Source organism: Paroedura picta, chromosome 1 (assembly GCF_049243985.1).
Source record: "Paroedura picta isolate Pp20150507F chromosome 1, Ppicta_v3.0, whole genome shotgun sequence".
Classification (NCBI taxonomy): domain Eukaryota; kingdom Metazoa; phylum Chordata; class Lepidosauria; order Squamata; family Gekkonidae; genus Paroedura; species Paroedura picta.
This window is the reverse complement of record NC_135369.1, coordinates 30589599-30609862: the sequence shown is the minus strand read 5'-3', so window position 1 is coordinate 30609862 and position 20264 is coordinate 30589599. Positions and strand designations below refer to the sequence as shown.

The 20264-nt window shown below is 43.2% G+C and overlaps 1 protein-coding gene across 7 annotated transcripts in view; it reads right to left on the bottom strand.

Annotated features, from left to right (window-relative positions):
- Positions 1–5988: 5988 nt before the first annotated feature.
- Positions 5989–20264, bottom strand: part of HMBOX1 (homeobox containing 1) — a 123480-nt gene continuing 109204 nt past the window's right edge. For all 7 annotated transcript variants that reach the window (XM_077331895.1, XM_077331931.1, XM_077331904.1 and 4 more), the window contains one exon: positions 5989–19280. In XM_077331895.1, coding sequence (XP_077188010.1) covers positions 19143–19280 — 138 coding nt within the window. In that variant the 3' untranslated portion in view covers positions 5989–19142. The remainder of the gene's footprint in view (positions 19281–20264) is intronic.

Below are 20264 nucleotides of genomic sequence, written 5' to 3'. Positions count from 1 at the left end.
GCAGTGATAAAATCCCCCCCCCAATGCCCCAAACTCCAGAGAGGAAGACTATGCCATGGTCAGCTTGGGGAGGGGCCATAGATCTTACCCACCCTGTCCTCAAGCAAAGACCTGGCGGAAGAACTCCGTTTTGTAGGCCCTGTGGAACTGTGACAGCTCCAGCAGGGCCCCCAGCTCTCCCATCAGGTCGGGGCCAGGTCCAAAAACGCCCTGGCCCAGGTCGAGGCCAAGCAAACTTCCCTTGGGACAGTGACCTCCAGCAGATTAGCACCAGCGGAGCAAGGTGCCCTGTGGGGGCATAAGGAGGCAGGTGGTCCCTCAGGTACGTGGGGCGCAGACCGCAGAAGAAAAAAGCTTTTGAGAGGCCATAGCTGCTGCCTGGATGGCACTCAGGAGCCCCTGTGCTGGCAGGAATAGTGCTAAGCCACTGAAGAGCCCTCATGAGGCCCCTCCTCTTAATAAGCCATTTTTATTTCAGTGTGGTGGCTCTAGCCAGTTTCCCCCCTCACACAGCACAGCACAAACCCATTGGAGAAGACAGTTGCCATTCCTTTTCTTCTCAGCCAACAGCTCCCTTTGCCTTTATGAGCTACAGGAAAGAGCAATGTTGACATAACAGCCTCTGAGGTACTGGAAGTGCCAACCCCCCCCCCAACCCCCCCCTCCCTCAAGCTACCTCTCTGTGACCTGGCTTGGCCTGAGAAGGACAGCCCTTACAATCTCAGGTACATGATTATGTTCAGGGGGGCAGCTTGATCGTAATGGTTAAGAGTGGCAGCCTCTAATCGGGAGAACCAGGTTTTAGCCCTCAGTCTTCCACATGAAGCCAGCTGGGTGACCCTGAGCCAGTCACAGTTCTCTCAGAGCTCTCTCAGCTTCACGTACCGCACAGGGTGTCTGTTGTGGGGAGAGGAAGGGTAGGTGATTGTAAGGCACTTTGAGACTCCTTCAGGTAGTAAAAAGCAGGGTACAAAAAAAAAAACAGCGCTTCTTCCCCATCCTATTCTATGAGGTCTTCCCCCACCATCACCACTAATAGGGTTGCCAGGTGTGGGGAACTTCTGGAGATTTGGGGATGAAACCTGATGAGAACAGGGACTTCAATGGTTTACTGTCCCATGGACTCCACCCTCCAAATCATCCATTTTCTTCAGGAGAACTGATTTCTGTAGCTTGGAGATGAGCTATAATTCTGGGAAATCACCAAGTTTCACATGGAGGCTGGCATCCTACCCCCCCCCCAAAAAAAAAAAAAAAAAGCACGTTGAATGAGCCCTTCAGTTAAGAAGTAGGACCCAAATCAAGAACTAAGTTAGTTCATAAGCTACATACAGTTGAGAAAATTTTGTAAAATTTGCCAGGTGCTGTATGTGAGAACATTTTCCCACTCTTTTCTTGAATATGTCCTAAAAGATGGCATCCTCAGGCCCAGAGGCAGTTTTTGAAGAGGAATGTTTGAAGGTTTGTTGAGTGAAATCACTCATATCTTGGAACTGAAGAACGAGGCAAATTTTCCACTTCCTAATAATGTCCCTTTTATTTATGTCATTTATAGGCTGCCTTTCTTACTTGGCTCAAGGAAGATTACATAGTGATCCAATGCTATCGAGGATGGTACAGTCAATGAACAAGATGAGAGGAATTAGGGTTATAGAATCCAACCACAGAATAAAAACCTAACTGAAACAAAGCAGAAGTATTAACATAACACATTAAATTATGCAAAAATAATATTGTAGAATCCTAGTATAGGACACAATCCTTAATAATTTATCCAAGTAGCTTTGTGAAATTTTTAATGCAGTGACTCTCTTGCCTGCATAGAAAAGCTTCTTGAGTAATTTGGTTTTCCATAGCTTACCGAAAGCTGATCTCTTCAGGCAAGGTAGCCTCGGGCAAGGAATAAACTTGAGAAACTAATTTTGGCAATCTCCCCCCTATAATTAGCATGCCCAGGACTACAGTTCTAAAACTTCAGATGCCCCAAATTATATGTAATTGATTTCACGAAAGAGACCTGGTAAAGACCCATCCTTGACTAGTCCTGCCCAAATTAATCTGATTTGTGAGGATTAAAGGGATGATTCACAAACTCTCACTTCACCGAGGATCCCGTTAGGAGGACAGAATAACACAATTCCTACAATTAAAAAAACTGGTCTTCAGTATTTGTAGTTGTTTCATGGGAGAGGAGCTTTCGGAAATACTGTCAAGATGCATATTTCTCTTATTTTATTATTTTTATTTATTGTATTTATAGACCGCCCTCCCTGGAGGCTCAGGGCGGTTTATAGAGAACATAAGAACAATACATGAAAGAGGGCTTAGAAAGGGCTTAGAAACTAGTACTGAATTTTTTTGTAGACACCTCGTTTTATCTCCTCCCACCCACTCCACAATACTTTCCCCCTTTTTGCCAGAATTGTTCCATGTGAATATAAAGTCCTTGAGGAAACCATAGAGAGAAGGCGTTTCCCGCTGCGAGAATGCTGACCATATGTCTGCTCACTCCCCATATGTCAGCATTTTCCCTCCTCATCCTTCACGGAAGAAGACCCCTCAGGCACTCAACGTGATTCTTCGGAATATTTTCAGCATTTTGCCCTAAAATGATTGCAAGAGGGGTTGTGCCTCAAAGGCAGAGTGCATGCCTTGCAGGTAGAAGTTTCTGTCTGAAGCCCTAGCACCACCTGTCAAAGAATCTCAAGTAGCAAGCGTTGGGAAGGCCCTTTCTCTGTCTGAGATCAAAGCTGTTAGTGAATTAGATGGGCCTACAGTATAAGGCAGGGGTAGTCAAACTGTGGCCCTCCAGATGTCCGTGGACTTCAATTCCCATGAGCCCCTGCCAGCAAATGCCAGCAAATGCTGGCAGGGGCTCATGGGAATTGTAGTCCATGGACATCTGGAGGGCCGCAGTTTGACTACCTCTGGTATAAGGAAACGATGTGTACATTATCAGTTCAATCTAGGCAAAAGATCGGCTCCAATGTCTTGCTTTGCAGTATAAGGGCAGTTTTGTTTAGTTCCCAATAAGGATTCTTTCTGCTTCAGTGCAAATAGTGACCCAACATTTCGTGGGGCATCCAGGCAAGAAGTCTTGTGGTCAGCAGGGGGGGAAACGAATACCTATAACAATGCGACAACTGGAGTTATTCAAACCATTTTAATTCAAAAGTAGCTGAATTGTCACACAATTAGTGATTGCAGAACTTCCATTCTAAAGCAGCAGTAGCAACTGCATCAGAACGGTTATGGCAGCTATAGCTCTTCAGACGCCTACCTGTCTCTAATCCCACCAGCCTCAGCTGCAATCCCAGAAAATATTAATGCTCTGCTTTCCCCACAAATGTTTCCCGTACAACATGTCTTTATCTCTGAGGTCGTTTGTGAAGGCTCTTGACAACATAAGGATCCATTTGGGCTGAGAACCGAGTCTCCCTCCCCCCCAAAAAAATCATGTCTGTCTTGTCTTGTTCAGGGAATAAAGGACAAAGCTATGTCACATATCCTAGAGTAGCGATCCCCAACCTGTTGGCCGCGGACCACATGTGGTCCTTCAACTAATTGGAGGTAGGCCGCGAAGGACGCCTTCTCCTCCCCCGCCCTTTACTTCATCCCCCCTGGCCCTTTACAACACACTTTGGGTGTCATTGTCTCCCATCACTCCCAGATGAGACTATCTCGTTACAGAGAAACAAGCTCAGGGTTCCAATTGATTTGTCATTGTCATGAGTTAAAATTTCCATTAAAATAAAATGTTCCTTATGTTCATTGTTGTGGCCTGTCTGTATCTTATTTTGAAGGGATGTTTAAACATTACCGTAGCAATCAGAGAGCGTTAGGGCAGAGGTTGAGAGTAGAGGAGTAAACTACCCCCCCCCCACCGGGCCTCAGTAAAAGGCGTTGAGTGGTCCCCGGTGAGTGGTCCAGGGTGTTGAGTGGTCCCCGGTGATAAAAAGGTTGGGGACCACTGCCCTAGAGAATACTTTTGCATTCTTGTCTGCCTCAGAGTTTTCTTCCTCCTAGAGTTTAGAAATACCACACTCATAACAAAATTATAATAGCGAAGATAAGGACAGGTCCAGGACCATAGGTACACAGATATTTACATGCTAGCTCAGGGATAGTCAAACTGCTGCCCTCCAGATGTCCATGGACTACAATTCCCATGAGCCCCTGCCAGCGAACTAATGGGAATTGTAGTCCATGGACATCTGGAGGGCCGCAGTTTGGCTACCCCTGTGCTAGCTCATACACATGGTTTTCTGGCAAGCAGTGATTGGTTTGGATTCTGCATGACGCCTAGACTTCCACTGGCGAAGACAGCATAAATGCTTGCAAAATAAACTCGCTGCACGTGATTAGCTCATCACTATCTTAAGTGCTCATAACCAGATTCAGCCATTACAAAGCTCTTGCTTATGAAAATGTCAACTTTTCTAGAATAACATCAACCTCAAAATCAAAAAATCTGAAGGAGGGTTCCTCATATGCTATGATGTATAGGCATAAGCAAGAAAGCATAAGTGAAATGCCATTAAAGGCAGCCATGTTTAGTGATTTGTGTTTTCCATATTTGTTTGAAAGGCTAACAGTCCTCGTTTATCTGGCAACACGTATGTAGCAGCCAACATAATTTAGCTGAAGAGTGTGTTTCATTTTCCATCAGGCAGCTAAAATGGTCCACAGTCATGGGCCACATACATCTTACTCTTTCAAACAATCAGCATAATGAAAATGAACTGCTTGGCATGCCGAGATCAGAGTGATGTTTTATCCTTATATATTCTAACAGACGGTTAGATTCAGCCAAAAATATATCTTATTACCAAAGAATAAATCTTGTTGTGGCCGTTCCGTCTTCTGCTTCAGACAGGGACAGCTCTTACAGTGAGGGCAGATGTGAAGGGTAAGGAGTAGCTCCAAGAAGTGATGTTAATTTTTTAAAAAGTTGACGTTAATATCTCAAAACGGAAAAGGTCAGCCATTAGTGGCACCCCGAAAGGGGAGCCAATTTGTGGTGAGACTTCTCCACAGGAAGCCTGCTACGCGATCCTGGGCCTGCCACAGTTCTCTCAGAACTCTCTCAGCCCCACCTACTTTACCAGGCAACTGTTGTGGGGAGAGGAAGGGAAGGCAACTGGAAGCTGCTTTGAGTCCCCTTAGCATAGAGAAAAGTGGGTTATGAAAACCAATGCTGCCTCCTCTTCAATTTTCATGCAGCCCCACAGAGCCTAAGCCATATGGAAGCCATTATGATCTCATGATTGTAGTTTGTCATAGACCCCAACAAATTCAAACAGGAGGCTATTAGCTTTGATGGCTAGCTATACTTTGAAGCCTTTAGCTACTTCCAAACAATGTGTCCAGTGGGTTGCTTCTTCTTTTAGAGTCTGAGGCTTGGTCAGCCTATAGGGACCAGCAAATGGATGGTAAGGCTTGGACCTTTGCTTCATACTCAAAATAAAACATATTCCACAGGTCATAGGCCCAAGATCGTTAGCCCTCTGGTTGGCTCTGTGACCAACTGCTCCAGTGTGCAGTCATTTATGATGTCTAGGACACGTTTGCTCAGTCAGAGTGAGAGTAGTTGCAGTTTTCAAGTTTTCAAGTATAATGATTTTGTCTGCTTTAGTCCCCTCCTTATTTCCTTCTCCCTCTTCAGATCAACCTTAAGGGTTTGATCAGGTGAGCGATTGGGTTACCCTTTGAGTATTTCCATCGTATCACTTCTGCTGTAGAGTTAACTCCCCCGATTTTTTAAAACTGATTTGATTATATGCCTCTTTGATGTGCAACACAATGTCTCCTTCAACCCATCCCCAATGTATAGAAGTATCCACATAGGTTTACCAAGGCTGACAAACCCTGATTTATATTTTATATATATGTTTCTCCAGTGTTATCATGCGCTCTTGCATTTGAGGGTCTTGATAACATGTAATGGCATCAACGTATTTTCCGTGCTAAAAAAAAAGACGGCAACAATTTTGTTTTCAGTTATACGTTTTAATTTTCTAGTAGGTACAATACTAAAATAAACACAAATTAAAAAAAAGTTTTTATTAAAACAAAACTGTACAAAAAAGCAGTTATACTACAATTTAATTACAGAACAGTCTACTGTCCAAAAAGGCACTAATAATCCAGAATAGGAGATACAATGATACAGGACTCATTTGTTTTTTTTAAACTAGTTTTTAATCAATACAACAGAGCACTTGTTTCTCTCTTTCTCCAGTCACTTACAGAAACAAGAACCTTCCGCCACAGTCAGTACACATTGGTATAAATATGAGCCCTACAGAGAAAGCTGCAGTGTCACTCCCCCCCCCCCAGTAAACAGGTGAGGTCACAAAGAGGTTAAAATTGGGATTAAAATTCAACAAACATGTAGAGAGACTGGCACTAAAAAAATACTGTATGATTGTGAACCTCCATCTTTTTTCTTTTTCCAAATAAGTGAAAACATTGAGGCCCCACAAACTCTGACCTACATGGGGGTCTTGGCTAGGTTTGGGGCCCAGCTCTATCCTAGAATTATAGCTTTATCTCCATGCAACAGGAATGAATTCCCTGGCTGCTTTAGAGGGCATCGTATTGTATCCCACTGTGTTCTTTCCCCAAACCTGGCTCTTCCCCAGGCTCCATCCCAAAATCTCTAGAAATTTCCCACCAGAGCTGGCAACTAGTCTTGGGATAGACCCTTAGCGCCACCATCAAGCTCTTTAAGAAATGAGCTCGCCCTTAACTTTCTTGTGGCTTTAATTAGAAGTTCTCTAGGCAAACCTTTCATCCCATAGTAAAACTTCCCAGGCTGCTGGTGAAAGACTGATTAGTTTCTTCCCCCCATTCTAGGAATGCCAACATAAGAAAATTATCACTAATAGGAATAGACTGATTTGTCTTTGTTGATGATCATGGGAGGGTTTGGTATAAGGGAGATGTCAGTCATTCAGTCCCTGCCCGCCATCTGAAAGTGGTAAAGTCCAGGCACATTTTTACATGAATCCATATGAATATATTAAGCCATTTTATACCAAGACACACCATCCAGGTCTCTACTGACTAGCCTGACTAGCTCTCCAGAATCTCGGGTGAGATTTTCAACCTTTGCTGAGAGCCTTCAAACTGGAGATGCTGGGACTTTGTACATACGCATCAGGTGCTCTTCTGCCGAACTATGACCCCTTCTGCTAGAGAATAGGAGATCTCCGTAGAGGCTCCAAACAGACATTTTGAAAGGTGCACCCAACAGGTGTGTGTTGATATACAGCAAAGAACTCAAGGCACTGACCTCTCTGTAATAAAATGTATTTTAAGATTTAACCGGTATGGTCCCAGATTCACAGTGGAGTGGAAAGGTTCCCTGGGGAAGAAAAATTTTAAAAGGAAGAAGGCCCCTGTGCCAGAACAGATCTGAGCTGACGGGTCTGTCTCACAAGGCAGCAGATATTGCACTGATTGTACATTCCCTTTTCTTTCTTTGTGAACACTTTTCTAAGAAATGGCCCTAGATCCCAGTTAAACACATTTGCCTCTTTTATAAGGCGGTTGTAAGCATTACTGACAATGTACAAGCACTGCTGAGGGCACTGAGCATTTATATGATATTTCTGATCTCCCTTCAAATATATTACATGAATGCCATTTTGTTTTCAACAACGGCAGGGAACCCTACTTGGCCAGTCCTCTCCAATTCCTGTATACAATATGACAGTTCCCAAATGTCTCACCAGGTATGCCAGCTGCACTCCTTGAGAAGATCTTGGTGAAGATATTTAGGGACTCCCACCAATACCGCAGAAACTATAACAACTGGGGTGCGGAAGTAAGTGGTTCACTGTTTATTGCTGTGAATTCCAAATTTGCTAATTATCTCTTGGATTTTTATTCCTTAAAAAGCATCTTTTGATCTTAAGTGAGATCTGTAAAGTCGGAGAGGCCACAGACCTCAAAGCATGGCTGAACTTACTCTGAAGTTGAAGTCTTGAACCAAAGAAAGGGGGAAAGAGAGAGACTGCAGCTTTTTTGAGAACAGTGTCATACATATAGAAGACAAAGACAGGCATATGGATGTTAACAAAAATAAGTAGCAAAAGAAATTTGATTAAAAAAAATTCTCTCACATCATCCTATACTACATCCTCCTTCTGCTTAGCAGAAAATTGTACGTACACAAAAATACAAATACACAATTTTGTAGAACAGTCTGATTTTAATATATTTATATATATTTATATTTATATGAGTGGCAGGTTAGTTTATTATATGGAGCTTTTTGCACTTTTGGCTCATATGCAACAAGGCTTATAAATTCAGCTTTAGCTTTTCATTCAGGTTTTTATTTTTTTTTCTTCCTTATATAGCTTTTTTAAACAATTTTTTTTCACATTTAAAGCAGCATCCAATCTGCAACAGGAATTGGTGGCAACAGCAAGGGGGCGGTGGTGTTGGAGACGTAGGGGGCGTGGGGAGATGCTGGGTGGCTGGGAAGGAGATATACATTCCAGTGTTGAGTGTTTTGGAAAATAAGAAAGTCAGAAAGGAAGAGATTGTGGCTGCGGGGACAGTGAGACGCAGATTTACCTCTTGAGGTAGGCTGGACACAGTACGGCGGACGAAACAACAGACAGGTTGCCACCATGAATTGAAGGAAGGACACGGTTAAGCGGGCCCAGGCACTCCTGGGACTTCAACTTAAAAAATACAGACACGCCCAGCTTCTCGACAGGTTATAGTAAAACACAGTTGGCTACAAAGGAGAAGTGGTTCAGCTCACACATACACACACACACATGATAGAAGAGGGCATGAATGTGAGGCGGGTGCAGCTCCTCTCACCCCGGTATACAAGTCAACATAGCTTCCTCTTGCCTTGTACTTACAGGCTTTAATGCTTCCTCTCTCTGGTATTGATATCATATTAAAATGCACAAAATCTGAAGACACAGCTCCCTGCCATGCACACACTTACACACACAGAGCTGACATGGGAATCCAGGCAAACTAGAATTCAGTCATTTTCCTCCCAAATATAAAAGCAACATCTGGGGGGAGTAACCATTACCAATTTCACTTTCAAAACAGAATATCAAAGATATTTACTGCTTGACTCTCCTCCACAGGTCTCCAGGATTATGGACTTGCCACCTTGGAGGGAAGATGGAAACATGGAGTTGCTACAGACTAGGCTACATTAATGCCGTCCCTCTCATCTTGGCCATTCAGAGGTTATAAAAGTAGCTAGTATGCCTGTTTGTATTTCAAGTCAAAGGCAGCAAGATAGCTTACCAGTACCAGGGTGACTTAACCCCCACAGAGTTAAAAGTGCAACCTGAACATGGTCAGAAAACCCTGATATGCATCTTGTTTTGCCGTTGTCAAACTCTTTATTCACTGCAAAATAGACGTAACCGATATCACTGGAGGAACAGTACATGCATGTCTAAAATGCAGCTTTTGCTCCCAAAGTACAAACAAGCAGGATGTGTATCTTGACCAGCAATTAATACACTGGCACATTAATGCTACATGGACTCTGCATTCAGGAGCACACAAGACGATTCCCAATAGTACTTAGTCATTAAAACATGCACCTTACTTCTGCTTTGGCTCACTCGACATTCTCTGGTATGCAGGATTTGTGCATGTTTAGAGTGGTGAGGAATCTACATGGCTTTCTTGCTAAAGAGCAAATTAAATGCTCTTCTTGTAGGCTTCCTGTAAAATCTAGAGGGGATTAGTTGTGCTTAAGACATGCTGAAGTCAAAGGTGATTCAGTTAGTCATAACCAAACTACTCCATTTATTCCAATGAAATTTAACTCATTTTATCTCAGTAGAGTGAAGCTGTAGCTCAGTAGTAGTAAAAGACATTGCATGCCAAAACTCCAAGGTTCAACCCCTGTCATCTCCAGTGAAAGGGATCAGGTAGGAGGTATGAAGGAAGATTTTTTTTTCTGCCTGAACCTGAAGACCTACTGCCAGTCAGAGCAGATAATCCTGGACAAAAAGGGTTAACAGCTTAATACAGTATAAGGCATCAAACTTTCTGTGAATCGGGGCATTGACTCTTTAAATAACACCCCGTTGCTGTTGGGGTTTTGTTTTTGCTTTGCCATCACAGAGGTGGAAACGTGGCCACTCTCAAATCACCACCAGTGTTCAGTGAACTGAACATGCAATAAACCAGACAAAATAACCCCCACTTTTCTTACGCAGCTCAAAAGATTTAAAAAAATATATCCATTTCAGAGTTACATAAAGCACATCCATAAATTAACAGCAAACTTCTGGAAAAAAAGAACCGATATGGGTTTTTTGAAAACCTGGTGAAGAATAGAGGGGATTTCTTCTAATTGTAATGGAACGGAGGCAACTCTGGTTGTCCATCAGAAAAGCCTCATCTCGCACAGGTACAAGTGCAACCAGTATGCGGTACTCTATTCCCCCCTCAAAAAAAAAAAGAGTCAGGGAGACTGAGATGACCTTTCTTAACCCTAAATATTTTTGCATGGTTCTCTGAAAACAGAATTCAAGCTAAGGGGGAGCAGGGAAAGACAGACTGTGGAGGAAGCAGGAATAGCTGCCTTTCAGCTTGTTTTGGCAGTGAAGTCAATTTCCAGATTCTTCACTCTAAACCCTGCAAATGGAAGGCAGGCAGGAAAGAGAGTCTTTTTCTCAAAAGGGAAAAATATGCACCATGCCCAGTGCTTCCAGCTCATGTCGCTTACTCACATAGGCACTTTTAGAAACGGATGGAACAGTGAACAAGTTACTGGGAAGTCAACAGGGGGCCCACAAGGAAGCCGATGCACTCATCTATTTTACAAAAACCGAAAGTTTCTGCTCACTCCAGTTGGCATGCACATCTTGTTACCGAAACCCAGTTTTACAGGCTTTCCCTCTCTCAGACTATTAGGTCACTCCCTCACAACTAGGAGCTCATGGCCAGCGGAATTAAGGTCTACAAACAATCACAAACTAAGGACAGAGACTGTAACTTCTTAGATTAAAAGGGATTACATCTGCACTGGCCTCTTGAAGATTGCCTTTAAGTAGTACTGTAGAATGCAAGGCTTCTCTTGCTAAACCATGAAATGGTTTAAATGTTCTAAAGTGGAATCTCAATAATACCATGTTGCTGGATTATCTACCAGAGGACAGTCGACTTCACAAACCAGTTGACAGATGTCTCCATGGTGGCCCACCAAGGACCCAAGCTCTACAGTATTTCTTCCCAAATTATCTTTGATCGCTAGTCTCATATTTCCAGAAAAGATCCAATGAGCACGCCCAATCTCAAAATGGAATAAGCCAAGCCCTGTAAGAAATACATCTCAGAAAGCAGGCCCAAACCACCTTCTCCAGATCGTCCTGCTGGAAAAAAGGGAAAACCTGGGACTTACTAATGACCTCTCTCTCCAAAACTGAATTCCCCAGTAGAACAGAGCAAGGGCCATAGCTTGGAAACTGTGCAGAAGGTCTCAGGTATAATCTGTAGCATCACCAGTTAAAAATATTATTTCAGATAGCAGAGCTGGGAGGAAATGTTGTTTGAGATCCTGAAAAAAGCTGCTACCAACCTGACTAGAAACAGGATGCTAGATGGACTAATGGAATCCGTCCAAGGCTGCTGCATATATCCACACACTCAATATGGGACGTGCAAATAACCATCAACAGATCATCTACCATCCACAAGGCTAGCTGTGAAATACTAGATTGTTCTGGGATGCTCAACAAGCTATTTGGAAATCAGCTAAAAATTATTTTCCATACGCTCTGAAACCATACTGTTCATTCAATGGAAAACAATACTCCATTTCAGAAAACTAGCTAAATACTTAAGGGAGGCTTATAGAAAGGAAAATTTGGCCTTGTTTTGTAAGCAAACAAGAGACTAAGATTTAAGGGCGTGCATTTGGATACACCAAGCCAACTCTCCCCCTCCCCACACACACTATTAGCTGTTTTTGCTTGGCTCAGGGATATCTGAAATGACCCCAAACATTCCCAAAATTCTGGGAGTATCAAAATTTTATCTCCTAAAAAATCATTGTTTCAGGTTTCCAGACAGCAAGAATCAAGTGGGAGAGAGGGGCACTGGTTGCACCCTTCAAATTTTAAAGGGCCACTGTTTTCTGTTTAAAGACCAGGCCTCTGAAATCAGGCAACAGGACTAAGAGTTGACTTTTCCGCAGAGACTAAGGTCTATCACCTATGGGAAATAATGAAGCCCTTGTTTTCTGTGGGCCATAAAGAGGCCATGTCTACCAACTGGAAATTAGCCCTGCTATTTCCCAAAGGTACATCTGGCCTTCACACCAGCTGTTGGAAATAACTGGACCATTAGTGCCTACTGGAAGTAGACCTGGCCTCAACATTGTCCATAGAAAATAACGATCTTGTTAGTTTCTGTGGGAGATAGACCTAGCCCCTCTGGTCCAGGTCTACTTGATCAGCTGTTAACTGTGGGGGAGGGGGAACAGGTTTGTTTGCAGTCCTTTACATTTTAAAAGGCCACAGATTTCTATGGGGGTAGGTCTGGCCTCCTCATTTGGGATGCCAAGTTGTTTCATGGAAACATAAAGATTCAAAAGGATGGAGACACCAGTAAACAGCTGTTTGGTAGGGATGACTTCCCCTCTCTCTCTTCCTCCAGGGGGGTATGGGGGGCAATTGATAAATGGCCTGACATTTTGGGACCTCTCCTCTAAAACTCTGAAAATATCCCCTATAATAAGGAGAATCCCCAAAATCTGAGATTAAGCATTCTCTCCACAAATCCAGATCCAAAATAAATATGGATTTTTTAAGTGCACACCCCTACAGAGATCCTGAACTACTATTCAGACCAAATACAAAGGGATTTAGGATATAGGGAGGAGAAATCAGGGGATCTGCTTTTAAGTTACTAAGACTGAATTGCAAAAGTGCCAACGCATTTCTTTGAACCAACTACACAGAGATGGAACATCTAACATTCCCCCAAACCCCAACCTTCACATTGCTGTATTTCCATATAACCCTCCCAATAACTTTTCTCATGCCAGTATTGCAGGAAAAGTCTCGACAATGACAGGAAAATACTTACAATTTACTTTCATGGAGGATAGAGGAAAAAAATAGCCAAGGACACACTTATCTCTTAAAAATCAAGAAGGGGTATTTGTCCCTGAGGGTTCACCCATATGCCTGTGACCCTCAAGACACATTCCACCTTCCCATCTGCAAATATCTTTACAGTTTTCATCTTGACCCTATAATTTGATTTCTTACAGTGTTAATACAGTAGCCAGAGGCAACCCAGATTTTTCCTGAACCCCAAATAAATTTTCAACACCAAAGAAAAGCCAGACTGTTTCCCAGGAAAATTCATAACCTGCTCTTAAAAATCAATTATGCAACTATCACAGCAAACTGGGGGGGGGGGGGAGACACACCAATCCAAAATGTGAATGGGGCAGGAAAAAAATTAAAAATCACTGACAGAAGTTGTGACTCCTACTAGAATTTTATCAAAGCGAAGACTACGCCTGTAGGCCCAAATCAACAGCAGACACGCAAACCAATATTTATTGCCTGAAAGTCTTTCCAATCCTAATCACTGAAAAGAACTATAGAACAGAGTGCAAACTATTTTAATAGGAAGCCCTTTTTCTAAATGCAATTATAGAAATTCCTCTCGCTACTCACCTCCCCCCCCCAAATAAATGAAAATATTACTTGATGAAAACCAAGATTATATTTGCAGTAATCATTGGTAAGGAAATGATATGCCTTGAAAAGGGTTTTTTTTTGGGGGGGGAGGCTGCTCTTCAGTTATACCAACAAGACTAATGACATCATAAAACCACGAGAAGTTCTGCAAGGCCACGTAAGTCAATAATTGGGACCACAGTGCACCACAAAACGTGAGCCTACACAGAAGGTTACTTACAGATCCAATAGCTTGAGATAATCCAGGCAATTGACTTCCTGCTGATGAATTAGCCAAGATCATCCATTAACATTTTCAAAAAATATCAACCATCCCAAAGATGGTTACATGGATTAGGATAAGTCAAAGAGTGGCTAGCCCATCTTGGAAACAAGCAAAAGTTTTGACTGCAAATCCAGAGTACAAAGGTCAACTCAAAAACAGACAGAGAAAGAAAGAGCGAAAGGGAAGAACTCAGCCTGAGTTCAGAGCAAAAGAATCCGGAACCCACTAACCCAGCAATTCTGATAGCAAAAGAAAAACCAGCAACCATGCCTTACTTCGCCAATCTGAATGAATGAGAGAGGACATCTTCCTAGGGCAAAGCCTCTCAATACATGTGAAATGCTTTAATAATGTGGAAGTAACTGAGAATAAGGGATCAGTTCAAATAGTGGAACCGAGTCGAGCCTGATTATAAAACCAGGTTCCTTGTGGATCTCCTAAACAATCATGATAACGTCTCTCCTCTGGGGGAAATATCGAATGGACTTTAGTTTCTCACTGAGTGCTTAAGATTCTACCTTTTTTGCATGGTGCCCAGCCATCTGACAGGAAGCTGCTTTAAAATATGACAGTACAACCCATCTAGCTCAAGATTTCAACCTGGCACAAGACTTAATTCTGAAACCAGATACTGCCTTCTCTTTTTTTAGGTTTTGGACTGAACCTTTTTGAATGCCCAGTTTTTCTGAATGGCTGCTAGTTTATGGCAGTTCAGAAAGTACGTTGGCTGTTGGCTTGTACACAGTTCCTGTGATGTACTTGTATGAGCAATGTAACACCAGAGGTTTGAACTTGCCTGGAGTTATAGCTTCTATTTTGTGAACTGGAAAACTAGCAAGCTGCAGTTTTCCATGTCACAAGAACAGCATCTTGCTCAGCTTTTACACTATGAGTAAACTTGTAAGAACAGATTCTGTTGCTAAACTTTCCTGCTGAGGAATCAAAGTAAAAAAAATATATATATATATACTATCAACAGAACAGAACAAGAAAATAGCAGTGGCAAGCCCAATGCAGAGAAGGCATTGATTATTAAAATCTCCTCACAGTCATAAATTCTGGCTGTTTGCTTGTCAGGATCAGTGTGTGACTACCATACAAAGGAGGAGGTAAAATTCCACTGGAGATGCTTCAGTTTTGCTGGATATCTCCCCCATACTAGCACACCCAAATTCCCACACTCTTTGCTTACCCCACACTGAAAGATACACAGTTGCTCATGAGTACTACACTCATACACACAAAACAAAGATTCTCTGCACTCGTTGAATCAGTTTCACATCCCTGAGTCTATAGCTGAAGCACCTCGTGAATTTGCCTGATTTAGACAGACTAGCCAGGCAGAAGACTACTATTTTGGTTTTGCTTTGGTGATCAAACGGTTGCAAAACATCACATGCTTTGGGGGACAGGTAAAATCCACAAGGGAAGGATGTGTCTTAGACACCCACTGGATACCCCGAGTAGCAGAGATAAAGGGCGCATTCAGACGACTAGATGAAATGGAGAGCTTGTCTAAAAAATAATAATCTTTTGAATAACCAGCTTGTCGAGGGGCAGTGAGCTGCCATCTGAGCCTCTGGACATGAAGCACCTGAGCCTTACCATCTCAGCTGTTCCCAATCCAGAGACACCAACTTCATAGACTCCAAAAGAAAACATTCCATCACCTTTTGCCACTTGTCTGAACACGCATTTCCATTGGCCCCTTACAATAGGGGTAGTCAAACTGCGGCCCTCCAGATGTCCATGGACTACAATTCCTATGAGCCCATGCCAGCATTTGCTGGCAGGTGCTCAAGGGAATTGTAGTCCATGGACATCTGGAGGGCCACAGTTTGACTACCCCTGCCTTACAATATCATGATTCCTTGCAAGCTATATTTTGAGACGGGCTTGCACCCTGACAGAGTGCAGACAGGTCAATGGCCAGATCACTGTGTGGCAGCACTGGCTGCTACCTTCCCTCCAAGTTTTCTTCCATCTCCCAGCATTCCAAATGTACGTAAGGAAATGGAGAGACAGTAGCAGCAGATGGCACTCTTTGGAAGGGAGGTACCATTGCATGCAAGAGTGGCATGCCGAGTTGGCCAACTGCTTCCAACGTGGTCCACCAGTTTAACACTTCAGTCTTAAAGCTGTCCCACTTCATCATCATAAGGACTTCGTCTTCTCCTTGTTAATTCCCCCCCTTTCATGTCTTAAAGCAGGAAGCAGGGCAAGATAAACATTAGAATGAGCCAACATTTGAATCAGTCAACATTTTGTGTGGAAGCTACTAAGATGTCAGTCTGAGCACCATGCGCAACACATTATTTACACAGAGTCGCACAGGCAGTTCATCACGGAGATACTGAATACTCAGGGGAGAGGGGCCACAATCCACTGGGAAGATCTTCTGCACAAGTTCCAATGCGGAGTGAAGCACAATATAAGCGCACTAGGCACAATCTCCCAGAAATGTTTTTGAAACGATCCCATTGATCCCATTGAACGGATGAAGGAGAAGTACCTGGTGTTCTAGTGCCTGGTGCTTTCTCATGGGAAGTCCTCCCAAGGGATGCTGCCCAAGGCATATTATGGGATGTTGCTGTTATATGAATTTACAGTATTTTATTTTGGACTTGTTCCTGTGACATTATATTTAAAGAAATTATCAAATACAAATATATATATATATTTATTTATATAAGAAGAAAAGGTAACCAAAGTGCTACATATGACCAAGGGAGAGGGGGGGGGAATCAATTAGGTTTTGCTATTAAAAGGTAGGTTCAACTTCATATATAGTTAGCTTCATCCACCCAGGGCTGCTTTCTACAATAGCCTACCTTGTCTGATTACAACCTCGCATTGGACACAGCAACCCGCTAAAATTGATTGGGGGGTGGGAGGGGGGGACAGGTTTCCACCACAGGCATGGGAGAACAGTAATTGTACCCCTGCTGCCAAGTCCCCGTCACACGGCAACATCTGGTATCCTGTTTAAATATGGCTTCCAATTTTTTAGTTAACCTGCCTGAAGTGGTACAACTTTCTGGCTCTTGAACAAAAACAGAAGTAGGAAAAAACACATACATACACACATGAGGTATTTGCACCCAGTTTTCTTATTATGGGCCAATCGCATGCCATGGGGAACTGATGGCACAGAAAATGCACAGCCATTCTGCAAGCCCTCTGATGTGCCCGTACTGGAACTCATGTGTGCATTAGTCATCATTGTGTTGGCTCATGCGTGTCCCCCACAGCTTGTATTTGGGCTTGTTGGGAGGTAACTGTGGAGATTCAGAGCAAGATTCAAGTCCAGTAGTACTTTAAAGCAGAACAGGATTTCCAGGCTATGAACTTCCATGGGTTGAAGTTCCCTTTGTCAGATACCAAAGCTTCATCAGAACTTTTCATGAAGATCGATTCAGGTGGGTAGCCATGTTGGTCTGCAGCTGTAGAACTAAATTTGAGTCCAGTGGCACCTTTAAGACCAACAAAGCTTTATTCAAGGTGTGAGCTTTCATGGGCATGCGCACTTCCTCAGACCATGGAACAAGCATCTTAAGAGTACAGATAAAAGGAGAGAGTAAATAAGTAGTAAATTAGTAAGCAGCATCACACAGACATCCACAAAGATGTGGATTTATAATGGAGATAGGATAATTCCTTGCTAGAATCAGTCCTTTGGGTTGTGAACGACAATTGAACCCAAGGGACATATTTGCTTTTCTGGCTAGGAATGATCTGATCTTCATTATCAAGCCGCATATTTGTGGATGTCTTTGTGATGCTGCTTACTAATTTACTCCTAATTCATTGGTCTTAAAGGTGCCCACTGGACTCAAATTTTGTTCGCCAGAACTTTGACGCTTGAAAGCTGATCCTCTGGAACTGTTCTTGGTCTTTAAGGTGCGACCGGACATGGATCCTGTTCTTTTACCACAGACAAAACAAGCTACCTACCTGAAACTACGCAAATATAGGCACCCCCCTCCCCCCAACACACAGACACACATTAACATTTTCCTCAAGAACACAGGACAGGGCATGGGGAGAGAAGAGGTAAACCGTTACAAGATTTTTGAGCAGTATTTCCCAAACTTCCAATAGCTGAAGCTGAACACTGGAGGCACACTTCACCCTTAAAACTGAACAAGTATACCTTGAGAGAAAGGACAACTCACATCGTTTTTGTCTGTGGGTCACTGTTCTGGGGATTTTTTTCCACTGAATGCAGGTAAATTCTACTATCTCTCTGCGCGGAAAGCCCTCAAATTATTCAGTCATTCCCTGGGGCAGAGATGCAGCAGATTTTCCCGTCTCTCCAGCACAGGAGTCAAGCTCGGAGCAGAGTTGTGACAGACAGCTCCCTCAGAGCTCACCCAAGACTCTTTAGTAGGTCAATGTGTCTCTTGCTGCACAGCTTGTGAGAAAAGAGCAAGGCCATTGGGAGTTATCAACCAAAATGCACCAATGGACACCCTCCCACCTTATTCCGTACTGCCCAGAATAGTCTCACTGTAGCACCAATGGCAAAGGGAAATAGAAGAGGGCACGTCGAGTATGACCACGAGAGGCACAGCTTATTGGCACCTGGAGACCAGATACTGAAACGGAGCTGAAATCGATCCTGTCTCCATCCTCAGTCCAACATTCGCAACACGGCAGCCATTATTGTCCTTGGAATCACGCAGCCTCCTTTTATCCTCTTTCATTCTTGGAAAGGAAAAAGCACTAACACGCCACATCTGAAAGGTAATCTGAGTTGGTTGGTTTGTTTTCTAGTTATAGGTTTTAGCCTAAGGCTTGGGATTGAGGGCTGCCTATGACACCTGGAAGCACGTTTGTGGAATGCTAAGACAGAGCAGCAAAGGTTTTCGTCTAGCCGTGGGGGAGAGGGGGTGGGGGGGGCTGGCCTAGGGAGGTCGGTCAGTTTGGTTAATTGTTTGACTGGGAATTAATACTGAGAGTTTATATGCGGAGTCAGAGGGCACCACGCCATCTTCACAGGACAAGACCCTAAACGGCTAACTTGACGTACAAGAGACTGCAAAGTTATACTGCAAGAAAAACACATAGTAAGGACCAGGAAAGGCTGCTAAGGTGCTACGTCTAAAACTAAGTTACTTTCTCGGTCTCAGCCCTCCCCCTCCGCCGCTTCATCAGTCGTCATCTAGGGCCTCTGTTTTGATCTCGTTGGTTCCTTGCCGGGCCAGTGCCAGGATGGTGTGGTTTACGGCTGCCATCTCCACGGCTAGCGAGATAGGGTCTTGGTGGTCGCTATGGCTAGTGCTGTCATCCTGTGTAAGCAGAAAAGGAGGCAGAAAGATGAAAAGGGCAAAACAAAGGCAAGCACTCTCCGTGCTCTTATTCTACTGGAGTTTGAAAGAGCTTTAAGCTAGGAACAGGTAGGCAGCAAACATAACCATTCAGCATTCAGAAGCATGGGGGAGTCTTATTGTAAAAGTTGATCATCACATGCGGATCAGGCAGTGGCTGGAGGAATAGGGAAGGATTTGGAGATAATCGTACCCCTCAAAAAAGGGCAGGGGAAGGAAAGAAAGAGAGCCCAACAGAGACATATCTTCCTTTGTTTCACATTGTACAGAATGTGATGGCACGGACAACACCCATGCATGTGCAGGCTTACGTGAACTCTACATTCCCTCCATCCCTTCCAATTTTACATTAACGGAAACCAAATCCCGCAAGTTGAAACCTGAGATTCCACAACCAGAATACATTTTTGTGAATTAAATATGTGGATTTGAACAATTGACACAAATTGAGAATTTGCTTTCCCTTAAAAATATACGGATTATTTGTTTGTTTGTAGAAAGACAGGCATGCTGCTTGGTCACAGGGTTAAGGGTGTTGAAGGGGCTTCTGAGAGAGAATGACCTGGGGAAACATCTCAGGAAACGGCAATTGCTGGACCATAATATTAGATATTCTCTGATTCTCAGCAAGGGACCTGCAATAATTATCAGGCTTTGTGAGATTTCTGTGTCTGGGCAAACTACAAAATGGGCAGCATCTTGACTACACATCCTATAGCAGGGGCCTACAATGCCTCAGAACTGACATTTCAGCTAGAGAAAACAGGCTAAGAAATTAAAAGACATGGTGTTTTCGAAAATGAAGCCTGTGCATTTTTTTTTTTAGAAATGATGCAAAGCATTTTTAGTTGAGTTGCAGGAGACCAACAGAAGGATATTTTGGAAAAATGTATATGTATAAACATGGGCATAATTATATAATTATATGCCCATAATTATATACTC